The 17948-nt window shown below is 46.4% G+C and overlaps 1 protein-coding gene across 5 annotated transcripts in view; it reads left to right on the forward strand.

Annotated features, from left to right (window-relative positions):
• Positions 1-17948, forward strand: part of CLUAP1 (clusterin associated protein 1) — a 58676-nt gene that overhangs the window by 22335 nt on the left and 18393 nt on the right. For all 5 annotated transcript variants that reach the window (XM_038151458.1, XM_038151460.1, XM_038151455.1 and 2 more), the window contains one exon: positions 16158-16230. In XM_038151458.1, the coding sequence (XP_038007386.1) occupies positions 16158-16230 (73 nt within the window). The remainder of the gene's footprint in view (positions 1-16157; positions 16231-17948) is intronic.

Below are 17948 nucleotides of genomic sequence, written 5' to 3' on the forward strand. Positions count from 1 at the left end.
CTGCCCCCATAACTCATTTTCAGCTGCTGGGTTTTGTTCATGAAGAATGTTTTCAGAATTTCTGCTCTTCCTTTTGCTGCATACCATGGACGTTCACTTCTGTTGTCTGCTGATGTATAAAGGTGTCACCGCAAGGCTCTTCAGTCTCCTCAGTGGAAACAGCCAAGAGCAACAGTGAGGAGATCAGATGTGCTGGGATCTTCCCCCTCATAGACTTCATTCTTGTTTGGCAGAATTCTGCCTTCTCTTGACTTGCTGAGTTGTGTCAGTTCAGTGTGATTCTCCTCGTGGATAATCTGCATCTGTATCCTGTTTTGTTCCAGACTTTTCTCTGGGGTTTACTGGACTGCAGTGCTTTCAGCTGGCCTTTCCTTCAGCTTTCCAGCAGCTTCTTGTTTTATTGTCATCCTTCTCACAGTCATTACCCACTCTGTCTTCTGTTCATTGAAAACATGTTTGAGTGAACCCTGTTCCCTGGGATCTTAGTGCTGCTGGGAGTGCTGCACCTGGAGTTACAGAATCACAGCATCCATGGGGTTGGAAAAGACCTCTGAGACCATCGTGTCCCACCTGGGACCCATCCCCACCTTGTCACCAGCCCAGAGCCCTGAGTGCCACATCCAGGCTTTCCCCAGGACTGGGGACTCTACCACTCCCTGGGCAGCCCCTTCCAGTGTTTAACAACCCTTTCCATGGGGAAATTCCTCCTGATGTCCAACCTGGACCTTCCCTGGCACAACTTGAGGCCATTCCCTTTTGTCCTGTCCCTGTTCCTGGGAGCAGAGCCTCACCCCCACCTGGCTGTCCCCTCCTGTCAGGAGTTGTGCAGAGCCAAAAGGTCCTCCCTGAGCCCCCTCTTCTCCAGGCTGAGCCCCTTGCCAGCTCCCTCAGGAATTCTCCAGACCCTTCTCCTTGTGCTGCAGACCCTTCCCCAGTGCCCTGGACCCACTCCAGCCCCTCAATGTCCTTTCTGTTGTGAGGAGCCCACAACTGGACACAGCACTCAAGCTGTGGCCTCATTAGTGCAGCAAATTAATTCATTGTTAATCAATGCTTCCTCATTCCACCACCACCTTTTGGACACAGGGAAAGCCATGCTGTTGAGAAGTCTCAAATATTTTGCTGCATTATTTGCTTGAGGGATAAAATATCTTTTCAGAGCTGATGTGGGCATTTGGCAACTTGTTAATCCCTGTGAACCAGTTTCCCATCAAGCCTCTCTTCACAAGCAGTGTCTCTGTTCAAGTTTTTTCACTTCCTCTCTGAAGTCAGTTCTCACTCTCTGTTCCAGTTCTTCACCATATCCTTGCCCCCCACTCAAAAAAAAAAGTCTTGAATTAAATCGTAATCTTGAAGTGAAGCCTAAAATCTGATTTATCCCTTCTGTTCAAATGCCACAGAGACTTCACAGCCAGAGGAGAAATGCTTTGAACTGAGCTACCTGAAAGTGTTTATGAATTCAAGTGCAGAACTTTGTTAATGAGTTGGTGCTCAGCTCTTTGGGGGATTTTTGTTAAAAGATAATAAGACAAAGGAAAAGCCTTTGTCATTCACGGCTGTGCTGTGATTAGAATATGGAGAGCACACTTTATTTTCCTTTTTTTCTCCTTTCTCTGAGACTCCTGGGACCCTACCCATATGGTTTGGCTTGTGGTTGCCTAGGATAAGCAGGGAACAATGCTTCAGTCTAGTGCTCAATTAAAAAGTCTAAAAGCTGGTGACAAAAAACCATTGTTTTGCTTTGCACATTTCTATCAGTTTTACCTAAAAATACTTGGAACATATAAAGGATGACACTGTGACCATCTCTTTGTGGGCAGGAGCACAGTGACTCAGGCAGCCACGAGTGCTTTGTTGCAGAAGCTGTTGCTTTGGTAGGAGAAGAGGGGTGGGTGTGTGGGTGTGGGTGTGGGTGTGTCCCTCTTCCAGCCAAATATTCAGAAGTGCTGGAGTCCAAACTGGGATTTGAAGTCATTATGAGATGTCAGACCTCAAAATCAAACTCCAGGACTTGGAGACTGAAAGAGGGTGAAGAATTTCGTCTGGAGAAGAGAAGGCTCTGGGGAAACTTTAGAGCAGCCTCCAGTGCCTAAAGGGGCTCCAGGAGAGCTGCAGAGGGACTGGGGACAAGGGATGGAGGGACAGGACACAGGGAATGGCTTCCCACTGCCAGAGGGCAGGGCTGGATGGGATATTGGGAATTAGGAATTGTTCCCTGGCAGGGTGGGCAGGCCCCGGCACAGGGTGCCCAGAGCAGCTGGGGCTGCCCCTGGATCCCTGGCAGTGCCCAAGGCCAGGTTGGATGGGGCTTGGAGCAGCCTGGGACAGTGGAAGGTGTCCCTGCCCATGGCAGGTGGTGGCACTGGATGGGCTTTAAGTTCCCTTCCACCCCAAACCATTCCATGGTTCTCATCTGGGTCCCAGCTAAACCAAGAGACTTGCTGGTGCATTTCCAAACCAGTGAGGGGATGCACTGTTCAATCCATTTTGGGTTAATCTCTGGAACACAAGGATGTGTCTGTCACTTCATTCAGTCTGGATCTGCTTTTCAGGTGCTACTTCCACACTTTGGCTGCTTAATGGTAAAGAACAACTGTGGGTTATTACATGCTTTAAAAAAATAGAACATTTTGCTCCAAAGCAATGCTTTGCTTGTTGTCCTACAGTTTATAATCTTGTGTCATTTTCAGCATCAACAGAGGAAAAAATAACAAGGATAATTACATTTAATCTATTTTAAAACACACTCACTCCAGCTGTCAGAAACACTGAAAATTATGTTGATTTTTTTCCCCCCAACCCTGATTTGTCGTGTTCCACCAAACAAATCTTAATTAACTTCTGCAGTAGCAGCATGAGGCAATTCTTTTATCATTGTTGTGTATTTGCTAAAGAGCTTGCCAGCAAAAAGCATCAGCAGAGTAATTAGATTAATCCAGCACTCCCTGTGCTGTTCTGAGCGCTGGTTCCTGGGTGCCTCTCCTTGATTTAATCCACATTTTTAGGAGTTTTTGCTCTCATTGAGAGCCTGATGCTGTTGCTGAATAATGAGCCTGATCTGTGCTGCAGTTGGACTCAGAGTGGCTGGGTATCCACAGCCACCAGCCTGGGCCAGAGGGCAGCTCCTAATTAGCAAAGTGATTTAAAGATTTTAATTAAGTGCCACTAAGCAGTTGAGGCATTCCAGCCCCTCCAGAGCTGGTGGCCGTGTACATTTTCAAGGTGTTTTGTCCATGCTGTGGCTGTTCAGCCCCATGAGGCTCCTGGTGTTGTCCTGAGCCTCCTGATGCTTTGCCTGCCTGTGGCAGTGCAGGGAGCAGGGTTGGAGTGTGGTCAGGGGGAGGCTCCTGCCAGGCACTGGGCTGAGAAATCTGTGTTAAAAGAACTGACAGGCTCCTGGTGAGGCTGAGCCCAAACAGTTCATTGGTGATGAAGCAGCTCCTGCTGAGCACCTGCCTGTCTGATGTGGCACCTGCTGAAATATATGAAAAATACACAATTATTTGACCATTAGCACAGAAAGCAGAAGTCCACACATGACTCATCTTTCCAGTGAGTTTCTCACACTTATTGACAGCTGTCATGCACAACTTACTCATGGATCCAAGGAATTTAAACAAGGGCCTTTTGTCTTTGCAGTTTCCTTTGCCTCCGTTGCCTCTTTTATTCTCCCGTTTCTTGGTGCTGTTCTTAGAATTAATCCATCTTCCTGCAGTTTTGTGCCAAGGTATGGCTTTATGAGCTGTGTCTCCTCAAAGATTGGGTCTTATTTTTCTGCTTTGTGAAAAGATTCAGCACAGTTAATTCACTTTTACCCTGTTTCTAAGATGGAACAGTTTTGGATGTTTAGACACAGAAGCTATTAGAACTTTGGCTGCTCTAAAAAACCCAATTTTCAGGGGTTTTTCAGATTTGAGGGTTGAAATTCTCTCTGGATTATAAATGAATGCCTCTCTTTTAAAGGACAGCACAGGCTAATACAGGTCAAAAAGGTGGTTTTGGAATTAGCTTATGTAATGCCAGAATAACTTGGCAATTTCCTTCAGCATTTGCCTTTTCCCTGGAGAGAATGTGCTTATTCTTTCTTGTGCTTCTCAGAGGACACCCCAGAAGTACTTTCCTCTTCAGCTGCTTTCTCCTAAGGTATTTTCAGACTGTTTTTGTGCTGCTTGTGTGTAATCTCAGCTGAGGAGTGCCATGAAGTGGTGGGCGTGGGGATGAGGATGTTCTTAGCCACTCAGTCTTTTATCTTTGGTATGGGATTGCTTAAACTGCTTTTCTTTTCCTCATTATGGAGTTTCCAAGGGCATGTGGAGATAGAACAAGGGGGAATGGGCTCAAACTGAAGGAGAGGTTTAGATGGGATATTGGGAAGGAATTGTTCCCTGGGAGGGTGGGCAGGCCCTGGCACAGGGTGCCCAGAGCAGCTGGGGCTGCCCCTGGATCCCTGGCAGTGCCCAAGGCCAGGCTGGACGGGGCTTGGAGCAGCCTGGGACAGTGGAAGGTGTCCCTGCCCATGGCAGGAGTGGAATGGGATGAGCTTTGAGATCCCTTCCAAGCCAAGCCATTCCATGACTGATTCTGTGGATTATCAATAAACAGTCCTTTGTGACCAATCATGCAATTCCGAATAAACAGACCGTGTTGTGACTTACCCTGTGCAACCTGCCCTCCCCAGATAAAATCCCCTATTCTTTAACCTCTTTTTAGCAAAGCTTCTGAATATGCACATAGTAATAAACAGGGATATCTGAGTTCTGCTCCACTCTGAGGCACCCCTTGGTTCTGTGCTTTTTTGCACTGAACTGTCCCTCTTAAATACTAAATTCACCATTCCCACTGTGACAGCTGTTTGCTGCAATAGCCAGCACAAGGTTAACATGACAAGCAGCTGGTTACAGTCTTTAATCTTCTAAATAATGTGCATTTGAATTTTGACTGCTTTAAACATTTTACAGGTGCCAGGAGAGCGCTCCTGGTGCAGCACTGCTGGACTGTGTGGAATATCAGATGTAAAAGTAACATAGGCTGCTGAATTATTGGTTGCTTCTATTTTGGCATTTAGTTCAGTGTGCAAGGGCGACAGTATTGGTGCACTGAGACACAGAAACCAGTGGGGAAATGTGGAAAAAATTAGAGCAGGGGGAAGGGAATGAACAGAACGAGAAGGGGCAGTGGAGCGTAGGAGAAAAGGACAAAAGAAATTATTGGCTGAGAAATAATGATCACAGAAAGGAGAAGCTGGAGATGGAAGGTGGGAGGGTGTGTGGAGAGTGCATTAGGGAAGATGAAAAGGTTCTGTGTGCATTTATTCCACTGAAATAAAATTCTGCAGTCCCCTGCCAATACCATGGCAACTGCCCCGAGGCAGGTCATGCCTGCCTGCTCCTGGGGCTCTGTTGATACTCTCTCCCATTAAAGCTGTGGGAGAACTTTTTGGGAAGTGCAAACAATTGAGATCAGTTCAATTATCTCAGTCAGATCAACTCAGTGCTCAAAGATCTGTCTTTTCACAGGGATTATCTGGATATCTGATGTGCCAAGTGGGTGACAAACTTGCCTTAGGATCCCAGATTTGGGGCTATTTGACTCACAGCTTCAAGTTCTTCATGTCTGACACACTCCAGAGCTCATTTTATCACAGAGCTAGAGATCAAACAAGAGATTATTGAATCCCAAATCACTTACAGGCTTTTCTGAGCAATGGAAAAATTCATACTCTGCTTCCAGCAGCCCCTGAAAGGTAAAGAGGTTCCTTGTGCCTCAGGGCTTGGTGCTGTGGTTGGATATGAACCCCCTGTAAAGGTTTCTCAGTCTGGTTCTTGCTGCTGTTATAAATCTGTGCTAATTCTTTTATAAATTAAATCCTCTGCACTTGGGGAAGGAACACAGAGAGGATGTGCTGAGTTTTGCAGGGTGAGTTTGTCATGACAGCAGCTTTTTCTTTGGTGAGATGTAACAGCTCTCACTGGCAGCATGGCTTGGAAATCATGGATGACTGTCACAAAGAGAAATCAGAACTTTCTGATCTCTAATAAATTCAGTTCTTAACTTGTCTCACTGAATTTCTTGTGCAGTGCCTCCAGTGGAGAAGAAGCAATGCATGAGAACAGTCTCCAGTGCATTCCAAAGTGCTGCCTTGTAGGTTTTAAATCTTCTCTTTATCCAGCTTCATTTGGGAAGAAGATGAATAAGTGTGTGGTTCATATTATGTTCTTCCTGCCTTCCCTGCATTATCCTTTTGAATATTCACAAAGACTTTAGATGTCTGAATTATGTAACAGAAATCACTTGAAATTCACTCCGAATAGGAGACAATCAGATTACTTGAAACAACACTGATCAAAAAGATAAATTTCTGTTTTTCCCCAGAGATCAACATTTAAACAGGTTGAAAGAAAAAAGCTAAAATAACTCTTAATTTAGGACTGATGTTTGGTGCACCAAATGACATAAGTAGGTAGTGTTAAAATGATGTACAGGAAATTGAGGAGGTTTATGCTCTGCTGCAGGTACTTAGTGGGGAAAAGGAGCTGTGAGAGTGGCATTTTGATTTGCATAAACGTGCATAATCTGATCAGTGCAAATCAGTGAGGTCTGAGTCTTTAAACAGGAAAATAATTCTCCGTTTTCTGGCTGTGGGGAGCAATTCCTCACTGAGCTCTGTGAGATGTGGAAGTCGAACACTGTGCACGTGTCAAAGGTGCCCCTCTGAGATAAATGTCCTGGCAGCAGCCTTGACAGGGGCTGGCAGGGGCAGTCACTGCCCTGTGCAGTCCTTGCCCTCTCCTCCCAGAGCTCTGAGATCCTTTGGAGAGGATTCTGACGTTGGGATAACCCACGGGCCCAGCTCTGCATTTCACAGCTTTGCAGCAGGGTCAAACATCAGGACCAAGGAAAAGTAGAAATCCCAGGACAAACTGCACACCCTTCTGCCTGGGGGCTGGGATCATATTTATTCTGCTGAAAATCCAGTTCCATTCCCATTTGGACTTCCCTTGAGCATGATGTAGTTCCAAAATCACTGGAAATCTCCATTGTAGGACATTACATCATGAAACTCCCCTGTTTTTTTTAAATTTGCTGACCTGGAGAGCTGTGAGTCTGAGTCTCCTCCTCAGGTTTTTTTTTCCATCTGTGAGAGGACTGAGGAGGAGCCTGCCCTGTAAAGCAGGGTCTGAGTGCCTTGGCAGTGCCACATTCCCTGGATATCCCTGCTGGTGGCCACCTTCTACTGGGAAACTCCAGAGAGTGCATCCTGCATCTCAGCTCCTGCTCAGCCACCAGGGTGTTTAAACCAACAGCTCTAGTTTCTTAATCCCTAGAGTAAACTGCAGTGGAGCTCTCCTGTGTCCCTGCTGTTCCATGGAGGAGAGCAGAGCTATGGAAACCAGAGAAGCAGAAGTGTGAGGTGAAACCTGCTGGTGTTGTCCATTGCTGGTTGCCCAGAAATTATTTACCTGCTCTTTTGTGTTAAAGAACCCAAGGCTGATGGATGAACAGTCCTAGAAGCAGTGCTTGTCACCCCCTTGCTAGAGTGGCTTGTCTGCATCATTGCTCACCTGCCCTTCCTTCTCCAACCCACCCCAAGGAGATGTTTGAAAATTGTTTTATTCCAGTCATTTTAGGAGTAGGTAGAGCATTGTCGTGGGGAGCAGGAAGTAAAAGTGCAAATGTTTTGAAGCTGGAGAAATGGTAAAAAGCAGGTCTTTGATTCCTTTGCTTGGGCTCTGACAAGAGTTAGAGAGAGGCTGGATGGTGCTGCCACTTCATTTAGGTGGGAGATCAGGAATAAACTGAAGTGTGCGTCAGCCCCCTCTTGAAGATGCACTTACTGTGAGAAATGGGGGCTGTACTGAGCTAATTATTTCAAGATAGAAGGCAGCAGAGTCCATTATCAGTTCCTGGAACCCTCAAGTTCACCAACAACAGCTGCCCTTTAATATGGTAAACACTCTCCTTGAAAAGCCAGAGCAATCCTGACCCCCTTGAACACTTGAGCTTTGTGCCACAGGCAGAGATAATTCAGGAGTTGGAGTCTGGCAGGGATGAGGCAGTGACTGCTCTGTGGTGCTGAACAAAGACACTGCTGTGCCTCCCAGCTTCCAATCAGCGTTAATTTGGATGACGATTTCTTCAGGCACTGCAAACTGACCCCAGAATTGTACATTAATTCAAATAAATTACACATGCAAACAGTAGCACTTGTAAGCTCGCTACAATAAAATGTAATCCATGAAGGGAATTTTCAATGAGCTGTTACTGAATCATTAGAATTCATCTCTTCCACAAAAGCAAATAGGAGAAATGGAGAGTTGTCATTAGGGGAAATTTGCATTGTATGTAATGCTGGATACAGAACACGTCTGATACACAGGATAAAGTCCATCTTCTGCCATGTTATTCCAGGCAGTAATGAATTTGTCTGTGTAATTGCTGACTTGAAGCTTCTTGTATGAAAGGATTTTGACTCGAAAATTCCGGGCAGAAAATGTTAGTCTGGATCTCTTTGATGACTTCTTTCCTTAGTTCTGTTTAGATTTCTCTCAGTGCTGGCAGATGCTTTAAAGGCCTGTGCCCTGCCCTGGTCTCATGCAGCCTCTCTCGGTGCCTTCCCAGTCCTTCTGTCTCCTGTGTCTGCACAGTCCTCCTGAGCTGTGCCCCGCCACACGCACTCCCACAAATCCTCAGCAGAGAGCTCAGTGCTGTTTCCTTGGATGTTCTGCTCCCTTGGCTCTGACCTGTGGTTTCTGGATGGGTCAGGAGGATTTCTGACATCCCAGAATGGTTTGGGTTGGGAGGGACCTTAGAGCTCGTCCAGGGCCTTGGGCAAGGACACCTGCACCAGCCCAGGGTGCTCCAACCTGGCCTTGAAACCAGCACAGCAGTGCAGAGAAGTATTTGAGGTGGAAAGTTTTGATCTGGGCTTTGTTTGTTGTCTTTTGGGGTTTTTTGAATAGAAAACCAGTCAACTAAATCTCTTTTAAACCTGCTTTCTTGGGCACTGACTGGCACATTCATTCTGTCCCAAGGAAGGTCAGCTGTGGCATCAGACTTTATCCAGTCCAGTCCCCAGAGCCTCCAAGGACAGAGACAGCTGCCTCTTGGGGCCAGCTGTGCACTGTTTGATCATTCCGATAGAAAACATGTACTGTGCACAGCAAAATGGGCAGGAAGGTTTTATATTACATCAAAAGTCACTCCGGAATCGTGCCAGGAGGAGAACTACTGGATTGAATGAGTAAATTACTCATTTACTGTGTGAGGATACGAGGGGAGAGCTTAGAGAGAGGCAGAGAGAGTTCACACAGAGCATGAGCTGGCCCAGGTCAGCAAACACATCCCACAGGGTGAGAACAAACAATTACCAAGCTGCCATTCCTCACCCTGAATGATCTCCTGTTGAGTTCCCAGAGGGAAGCTGTTGATGTCCAGGTTATGGAGTGTGCTGTTCCCTTCCAGCTCCAGCTCATCTGTGGGTATTGCAGGGCTGGAGCTGGATGAAGTCAGGACAAACATTGCCAAGTAATTCTGGGAGCTTTAGGAAGTGTGTAAGAAATGTTAAACCAATCTGATTTTAAAACAGTTGCTGTGGGCTGGTTTTGAATGTGCTTCACTGTCTGGCTCTGTGCAGCCTGAGCTGATGTCTCTGAGAGCTGCACTGGTGTAAATCAGCCAGAACTCTCATCTTTTCCTGGCTCTGCCTTCTGCTACTCGTGTCACCCCGTGTGAAAGCTCTGCTGGACACCATTTTCCACACATCCCTGATGGAAGTTTTCCTTCCTAAAGACTTTCCCCCAAAACAGAGTCGTCATAGCTGGCAATAGGACAAAGGGAAATGGCCTCAAGCCGTGCCAGGGGAGGTTCAGGTTGGGTATCAGGGAAAATCTCTTCACAGAGAGGCATGGGGACATGCAGTGGTGGGGTCACCATCCTTGGAAGAATTCAAAAAACAAATGGATGTGGCACTTGGAGATGTGGTTGACAAAAAAAAAAACCCTTGATCTCAAAAGTATTTTCCAACCTTAATGATTTTGTGATTCTATGAAAACCCATGCTGGGTTTTCTTTACTCTGATAGCTTTCCTTGATGAAACATTGGCCTCACATCAGAAAGCATTTGTGCTTTCCCCCTAATTTTCTTGATGACATGAAAGATGCTCCATTAATTAACACATTTGTCCTTGAAAAAAAACGAACCTTTCAAGGAACTTCTGAGGTGTTTTCATGACTCCTCTTGATGAAAGTGCCCTTTAGCAGTGATCTAAGAGGTCTAATTGATTATTTTGATAAATGTGAGTGCTGGAGCTGGTGTGCCACAATTTATTAGGAGACCCCATATTTCTGCAAGCCCTGTGGGATCACAGCTGATTCCTCCTCGTGTGTTCCCTACAATGGATGCACCTGTGTTCTGGCACATGAGATGGGCTCCCACTTGTTTGGCCTTCATAAGGAACATTCCAGAGCCTGTTCACAGTGCCTTGTTTCTTGTCAGCATCATCATCATCACCATCACCTGCCAGACCTCGTTCAAAGCCCTGCTCACAGGTGAGCAAGCCTGATGGTAGAGGTTCTTCTGCCCCACTGTTTCAGGTGGATCTTGTCTCTCTCCCACCATTCCTCAACAGAATAAAAAGGAACAAACCGTCCAGCACTGCAGTTGGATCTGGTTGAACATGATGAGAGCTATGGTCCTGTTCAGAGCAGGAATTTTGGGGGAGTTATTCAACTGTAGTGCAGCATCCAGGAAACATCATCTCTGCCCTTAGAGAGCAGCTCCAGGTGGGTTGGTACCTCCTGTTTCCAGGAACTTCAGTCCCTTTCCTGTTGGCCTTGGCAGGTTTCCTGTCACTGAGAGTATTCTCATCAAGCTCCTCATGATTTCTCCTCATCCTTTATCTCCCTCCTGCTGAAAGAGTGGCCGCTCTCTTTTCAAAAGCAGCTGCCTCAGTGTGGCAGGAGCTGATCTCAGGTGCTTTGTTCAGTCACCAAGCAGGGAGCAGCTGCCCAGAAGAAGTCAAGGTGAGCTGAGCCCTTCAACCCAGCAGCAAATTGGTTTCCTACCTCCAAGGGTACTCCAGAGCAATGTAAATCACTCCAGAAAAAAAACAGAAGGAAACATTGTTTTCCCTTGCTAAGATGAAAACATTAGAGAGATTTCTGGGACTGAGTGTCTGAGAAGAAAAGGAATAGCTAAGGCAGAAATTGAAATCTTGATCCAAATGCAGAAAGTCAGTGAGCTCCAGTTGTTGTCCTGTGCTTTTGTACTTATTCCCTTCCTATTTCACCCACTCCTTTCCCTTTCTGTTTAGTGGTAATTGTGTCTGCCAGCTGGCTGCAGGGCACAAATTCTTTATATTAAAAATCCTGCTGGTGTTTAAAAAAAAAAAAACAACCTTTGAAGTTAGCTAAAATCTAAAAAAAAAAAAAAAAAGCTGAACTGTTTTAAATGGTCAAATACTGCATCATTTTTATTCTTCCTGCTTTTGAGCTGTCAGACTTGCTGCTTTGCAGTCTGCAGGGGCAGAGTTTCCTTCAGTCTCATGATTTCTCATGAATTCCAGCTTGATGTTATGGTTCAAACCAAAACTCAGGAACATCATAAAGGACAGGGATGAGGAGCTGGCAGTCATGTGGCTTTTATAAATCCTGGTTCACCGGCCTTGAGACAACCACTCAGTCAGTGGCAGAGCAAGTTGTCTGTGGGTCTCCTGCTGGGGGATGTTCTCCATGGCCTTTGTTTAAAAACAAAATCACCCCAACCACCCCTCCCAGCCCAGAGCCTGCACACTGGAACCCAAAACTGTTTTACTTGTGCAGAGAGCAATAGATCAGAGCATATTAAAACATCCTGACACAATTTATTGCAAAGACTTTCATAGTCAGGTGCTAGGTGGAAAATCATCTGCTTTGCCAGTTGAAGAAGATTGAGATGCAGAGTATCTAAATTGTCCCATTCCAGCTCCAGTCTACAAAAAACTTTTATCTTGTGTGCTGAGCAGGTAACAATTCCATAGCAACAGAAAATGGGCATGAAAAAAGCCCAGCTGATTGTAAACATCGGTGAAGCTTACCTGATTTAGATTCTTTGTGTGTCACCAGAAGGATTCTGCATTTCCTGCTGCTCTTGTCTGTGTGGGCTCTGTGTGTCACCAAGGGCCTGCAGGGAGAGTGGGGACATCATTGGTGACTAAGAACACCCTTGTGCTGAGAGCAGGGACAGGTCATTAGCAGTGAAAAGTCATTCTGACACACTGGGAGGAAACTTCTGCACCCTTTGGCTTCTCAGCCAGTGGGACAGGTTGCCCAGGCAGGTTGATGGGTCTCTCCCTTGGAGATCTTTAGGAGCCTTTAAGCTCCAGCCCTGAGTGCTGGGATCTGATCCCATTGCTGGTCCTGCTTGGAGCAGGAGGTTGGGCTGGGACTTTGGAAGGTCCCTTGGAGCCAGAGTTATTCAGGGGGTCTCAGTGTCAGTGCCGCCTTGCTGCCCATTTCCCTCAGCTGGAAGGAGGGAAAAACTCCTTCTTTGGCAAAAACTTCTCCTTTGGGCAGATTTACACCCAGGAGAGGCTGCTTAATGTACGGAGGAGAGTTTCCATCTGTCTGCCCCTAAAGCAGGATTTTCAGCCCCAGTGATCCCTGGTGCCCTGGGAGTTTCTGAAGGGGCAGGTTTGTTTGGATTTTGTGTTAACTGGTACTTAAATTGTGTTGAGCTGACACTGTGATTCCCCAGTGGGAGCTGCCACTTCATTTGATAAAATTCACTTGCAGAGGATGCTCCAGAGAGGGTTTGCCTGCTGCAGCTCCTGCTCTTTGGTTACTGCACAGACTGAACGGGGGGTTAAACAGTGCCTCCTTCTCATCCAGCATCCCATGGCACTCAGGCTGTCCCTGCATGAGCACAGGGACACGTGTGTGTTTTCATGGAGCTGTCACCCTGTCACCGCAGGGAGATGTGACACTTGAGCAGCCCTGGTAGAGCCCTGTGTGTTCCAGGAGCACCTGCCGTGTTCCAGTCCATCACCCCCAGCTCCTGTGCCTGCCACAGCTCAGGAGCCCTGGATCACGCACAGGTGGCCAGCCTCAAACAGAAACACAGCTCTGATCAGCACAGGCTGAGCTGCCATAAATCACATCTGCTAAGGTGCTGTCACATCTGCTAAGGTGGTGTCACCACACTCTGATCAGCACAGGCTGAGCTGCCGTAAATCACATCTGCTGAGGTGCTGTCACCATGGAAGGTGGGAGCTGCTTAGGCCCAAATGCAGCTTTGATGATTGCAGGCACTCAAAACCTTTAAAACATTAGGTGATAATTTCTGTCTACTCTCTAGATTTTTGAATTGCCATCCCTTCTGACCCCTCTTTGAAGATGTCACTTGCTAAGGACAGTAACCAGCAGTTCACTGATGCTCTCCTGGCTCTCACTGGTTTGGAGCTGCCCTTTTAACACATTTTCTGTTGCTGCAGTTTTTGATGAGCTTCTGCAGGATGTGGCAGGGATGGAGCCAGGGCTGCTTTGGAAGGGAGGATGCACAGGCTCAGCAGGTCCCTTGGGCTGACAGTGGCATTTGACCAGCTGTGCATCAAGTTATTCAGAAACCCAAACCAGCAGAAAAACAATATTTTCCCTGCCAGTTAAGTGTCTGGGCTGCCTTGCGATGAGATCAGCTGAGCTGCTGGCAGCAGCACAGGTGAAAGGCTGGGGTAGGGGAACAGTGGCTCATTTGTATGAGTAAACATTCTTTTAGCCTTCATTTTTCTCATAGTTTAAGTTCATAAACCCCATCTTCTTCACCCTGCTGGTTCCCCGCAGGTGCAGCATCCCAGCTTCCATTCAGGACCTTGGGTAGGCACATGCTGAGCTGCACTGGAGAATTTACCTGCCTTAATTTTATTTTGCTGGGTTAGTTTGCAGCAGATTCCTTTTGTGTCACTGCACAAGTGCTTTTCTCAGAGCTGGAGAGTGGGAGAAGGGAAGGAGCAGGGAGCAGGGCATGGGAGCTCTTAATTGTCTAAATTGGAATTGCCAGCTTCAGCTGTCATGGTGTGTGCCTGGAATTGCAGTGCCAGGCAGTGATTGTCTGTGCTGATTATTCCACTGCTCTGTGAACATTCTAAACCTGCTTATTGGCTCATGAATTTCTCCCCATGACATTTGGGAAATGTCCTTTTCTTTTTATCCTGGTTTTTCCTTTTTTGCCATATGCACTGTGAGGGCTGCAGCAGCCAGTGGGTTTGGGATCCGGGTGGGGGATGATCCCTCATGTATCCATTTGTCCTAGGGACAGAGCAGGGGGGAGGCTCTGTCTGTCCCTAGGACCTTGGACTGGGGGCAGGGGATTATTTAAATCTCTGACCATATTTAAACCTTAGGGCTCGCTGGGAGGAAGAGGTAAAGAAAAAAAAAAGACAGCAATTGTGAGGCTCAGTGAGGAAATATTGGGACTTTGTGATGCAGAAGGAGGCCTTGGAATGACCAAAGGAAACACTGTTAACTGAAGAACTCTGAAAATTTTGCCTCAGGTCCACACACGTTTCAATTTTCATCATTTTTGAAGAGGCTTTGCGGGCACTGAGGGGCTGGAGAGTGTTAATCCTGAAGAAGGAAATCCTAAAGAAGAGCAGTTTCCTCCACAGAGTATTTCAGATGTTCTGAGTCTACATGAAATGAGTGACATGCTTGTGTCTTGGCCTGGTTTGTTTCTGCAGGAATTAGCTTCTCCCTGCAGAACACACCCATCAGTTTGGAGATTGCAGCAGTCCTGCTGATGCCACTTGCTGCTGCAGGGTCTCATTCCTTGGGATGTGCCATCCTGACTTTTGTGCTTTATCCCCCTGGACACTGTCACACCTGCTTCAGTTCCTCAGGGTTCTTCCTTTGGTCCCAAGGATCCACTGGCAACGTTCCTGTCTCTGCTGGCACTAAGAGTTTGTAGAGCAGTTTGTGTCACTGTCCAAAGCAGATTTTTGGATTTATTTCCTTGAGAGAGGCATTGAGCTGTGTTTCTCACCAGCTACAGGTGACACATCACTTCCACTTGGGAACATCTTCCTGCAAGCTTTTCCAGCATAAATTTCAATTCCCAGGACAGATATTTCTGCCAAGTTGTGTTGGACCATTCCAGTCTGTCCCCAGGCCTCTATTTCCAGCAACTTCCTCCTGTGCTGGGTGGGCCCTGGAGGTTCCTTTCCCAGCTCCATACTTATGGAAACACATTTCCACATGAAAGTGTCGAGAACTTGTGCTCCATTGCACATTTCATGCTCTTCTTACTTTCTTCCCTCTGTCCCATGGATATTCCAGCTGAGTCCACGTTTCCTTCCCACAAGTGCACTCTAAGTCTGGAGGTCTGATCACATCAGAGCAACTGGTGCTTTTAATTAGAATCATATTTTGCACAGAAAAATCAAAGGCTCAGAAAAATCTTATTTCAGTCCACAATTAATTAACTTTCCTCTACCTGGCTGGAATTGAAGAGACTAAAATTAGCAAAATTTGTGGCTAAATCTTCTATCTGCTGTAGCCACCTGTTCTTGTTGTAGGTTCTGGCTGTGCCTGAATCTGTGCATTCATATCTTACCTACTCCATCATGTTTAATTTGCTCTTCACTATTAGCATTACCCAAATTCAGGCTAAATGTCATTAAAAGTGGACTAGGAAGGTCCCATTCTGTGGCTTTTTAGTGTCACTGACCTTCATGTGGTTGGTTCTCTTTGCACCAGAGTGGTTTAAGAAATAATGGCTGTATTTTTCTAGCTCGTTGATAGGGTTGTTTGCTCCAGGTTGGTTTGGAGCTTGGGAAGGTGTGGATTCTTTCTGGTTTGGATGTGTGTTAGGAAGTGCAGTCATTTCACAAACCATTCTGGTGTTTAATGGACTGTTGGCTGAAAACAACCACCAAAGTCTGCTTTTCAAAGCAACAGCAGGGATGAAGACAAATAAACTCATTTTCCATGGGATAAGTGGTGTTTTACCCAGTGGGGATGTAAGGTTGAATTTCAGTGCGCTGCTTGACCTGGGCTTTATATCCTGGCCCTCACAAAGTAGAGCTCCGTGGTTCAAATCAGACCCGGTTTTCCATAAAACAGGAAATTTTATGACTTTTTTAGTCCCTGTAGCAGCTTTCCCAAGGCAGCTCTTTCCTCCTCTTGCAGGAAGCAGCCAACATGCTACGTCTGATTCAGAACAGGCTGAAGGAGGAGGAGCAGCACCTGCTCAAGAGTGGAGGTAAGTGGCATTTCCTGCACCTCTTGTAGTAGCAGAGGAGTTGCTAAGTGCTGGATACTCCATGTGGAAGTGTCCCCTTCCAAGGGGATGTGGGGTGATGGCAGAGTCAGCAGGCAGGGGCAGAACCAGGGCAGTCATGACAGTTTTTAAGGACAGCAGTGAAACGTTCCTGTGGAATGTTCCTCTGTGGAATGTTCCCTTGGGAATTTTCCTCTGGGAAATGTTCTCCTGGGAATGTTCCTGTCTGGAATGTTTCCCATGGAATGTTCCTCTGGGAATGCTCCCCCTGCAGAGCTGAGGAATGGCCACAGTCAGCCACTGAGTGCTGGGCAGTGCCAGGGCAGCTTTAGGCTTCGTTTCCCTGCTCCCAGCCCAGCCTGGGCACACAGACTGGTCCCAGCACCAGGGGACTGCTGGCTTGAGAGCAGGCTTGGACAGAGGATTCTTCTCAGCCAAATGCTGCATGGAGGTGAGGGGTCCTGCTGGTTGTGCCTCATCACACGCATGCTGGGGTGTTCTGCAAAACCAGAGTGTCCTTTCTGGCCCCAGTTTGGTTCTGTGTTCAGAAAGATTCTTTTTGACACATCAGAACTGTCCCAGATGAAAACTCACAGCTTAAAATCCTCTCTACTATCATCAAGCTTCTCAATAGGATCCACATGTGCCTCCCTGCATTTCTGGGATTTTAATGCACCTGCAAAATGGGAATGCAATTAAAATTTGGGGTTTCTTTCTTTTTCTGAACTACTTCTTAATTAGGATCAGAAGGGAATTAATGACCTCTTGAGACTGTAGAAAGCTCACAAAGCAGATAATGCTCTTTTTGAGCCAAACACCAGCCAGAACTTGATCAGGAACTACCCCTGGGAATTTAATATTGCAGTCTGAGCATTTTTATTTGATGCTTGGAGAAACTAGGAGGAAAGTTAATTCTCAGGATCAGAGGGAGAGTTCATGAAAGCTGAAATGGAGTAAAGACATAAAAGTTGCACTTCACAGTTTGTTTGGTGGCTGAGATTTCCAGAGCAAACTCATGAAAGAGGAAATTCACTGATTTCTGCCCATCTTTGATCTCATATCAATGAGGTAAAGAGCGAAGACGTTTCAGCTGAAATACAGGATTTGTAACGTAAATTACTAGAATGTGGAATAATTTCAAGGATTTATTTGCATGAAAAAGTCCGAGTCCTGCTGCCTTAAGAATTTTTGGGGTAAAAAAGTTCAACAGGAGGTGGACATCAGTCACCAGTAATTGGCAGTGTGAGGTATAACATGAAAATCTGCTGCCCTGCTTTGTCCTTGTCTGTGGATTTTCAGCTGGAAAACTCTTCTGTCATTTTCCATCTCTGAAATAAAAGGAACTTTGCCTTTTAGTGACTGATTTAACTGCCACCTAAGAATGTGATTATTACTTTTAATCACTCAAATATTACCACAATACATCTTAATTCAAGTACCAAATTGTCATAATTAGCATTTATTCTAGTGAGAAGAGCGCCAGGATCCCGCTTTCCAGAGCTGCCTCATTTATTGCCTGTCCCATCACCTTGGCAAATCATCTCGTCTCTGTCAGCTCCACCTGCCTTTGTCTGTGAAACTCTGCAGGGGTGGAGCTCACAGGAAATTTGGCTCTCCGGGACGGTTTTCCACTCAGGAGCACAGAAGTTAATTATTGCAATGTTGTAAAGCTCCCCAAGGCCTCAGTGTGCTCACACTTA

The sequence above is a fragment of the Motacilla alba genome, chromosome 14 (genome assembly GCF_015832195.1).
Source record: "Motacilla alba alba isolate MOTALB_02 chromosome 14, Motacilla_alba_V1.0_pri, whole genome shotgun sequence".
NCBI lineage: Eukaryota > Metazoa > Chordata > Aves > Passeriformes > Motacillidae > Motacilla > Motacilla alba.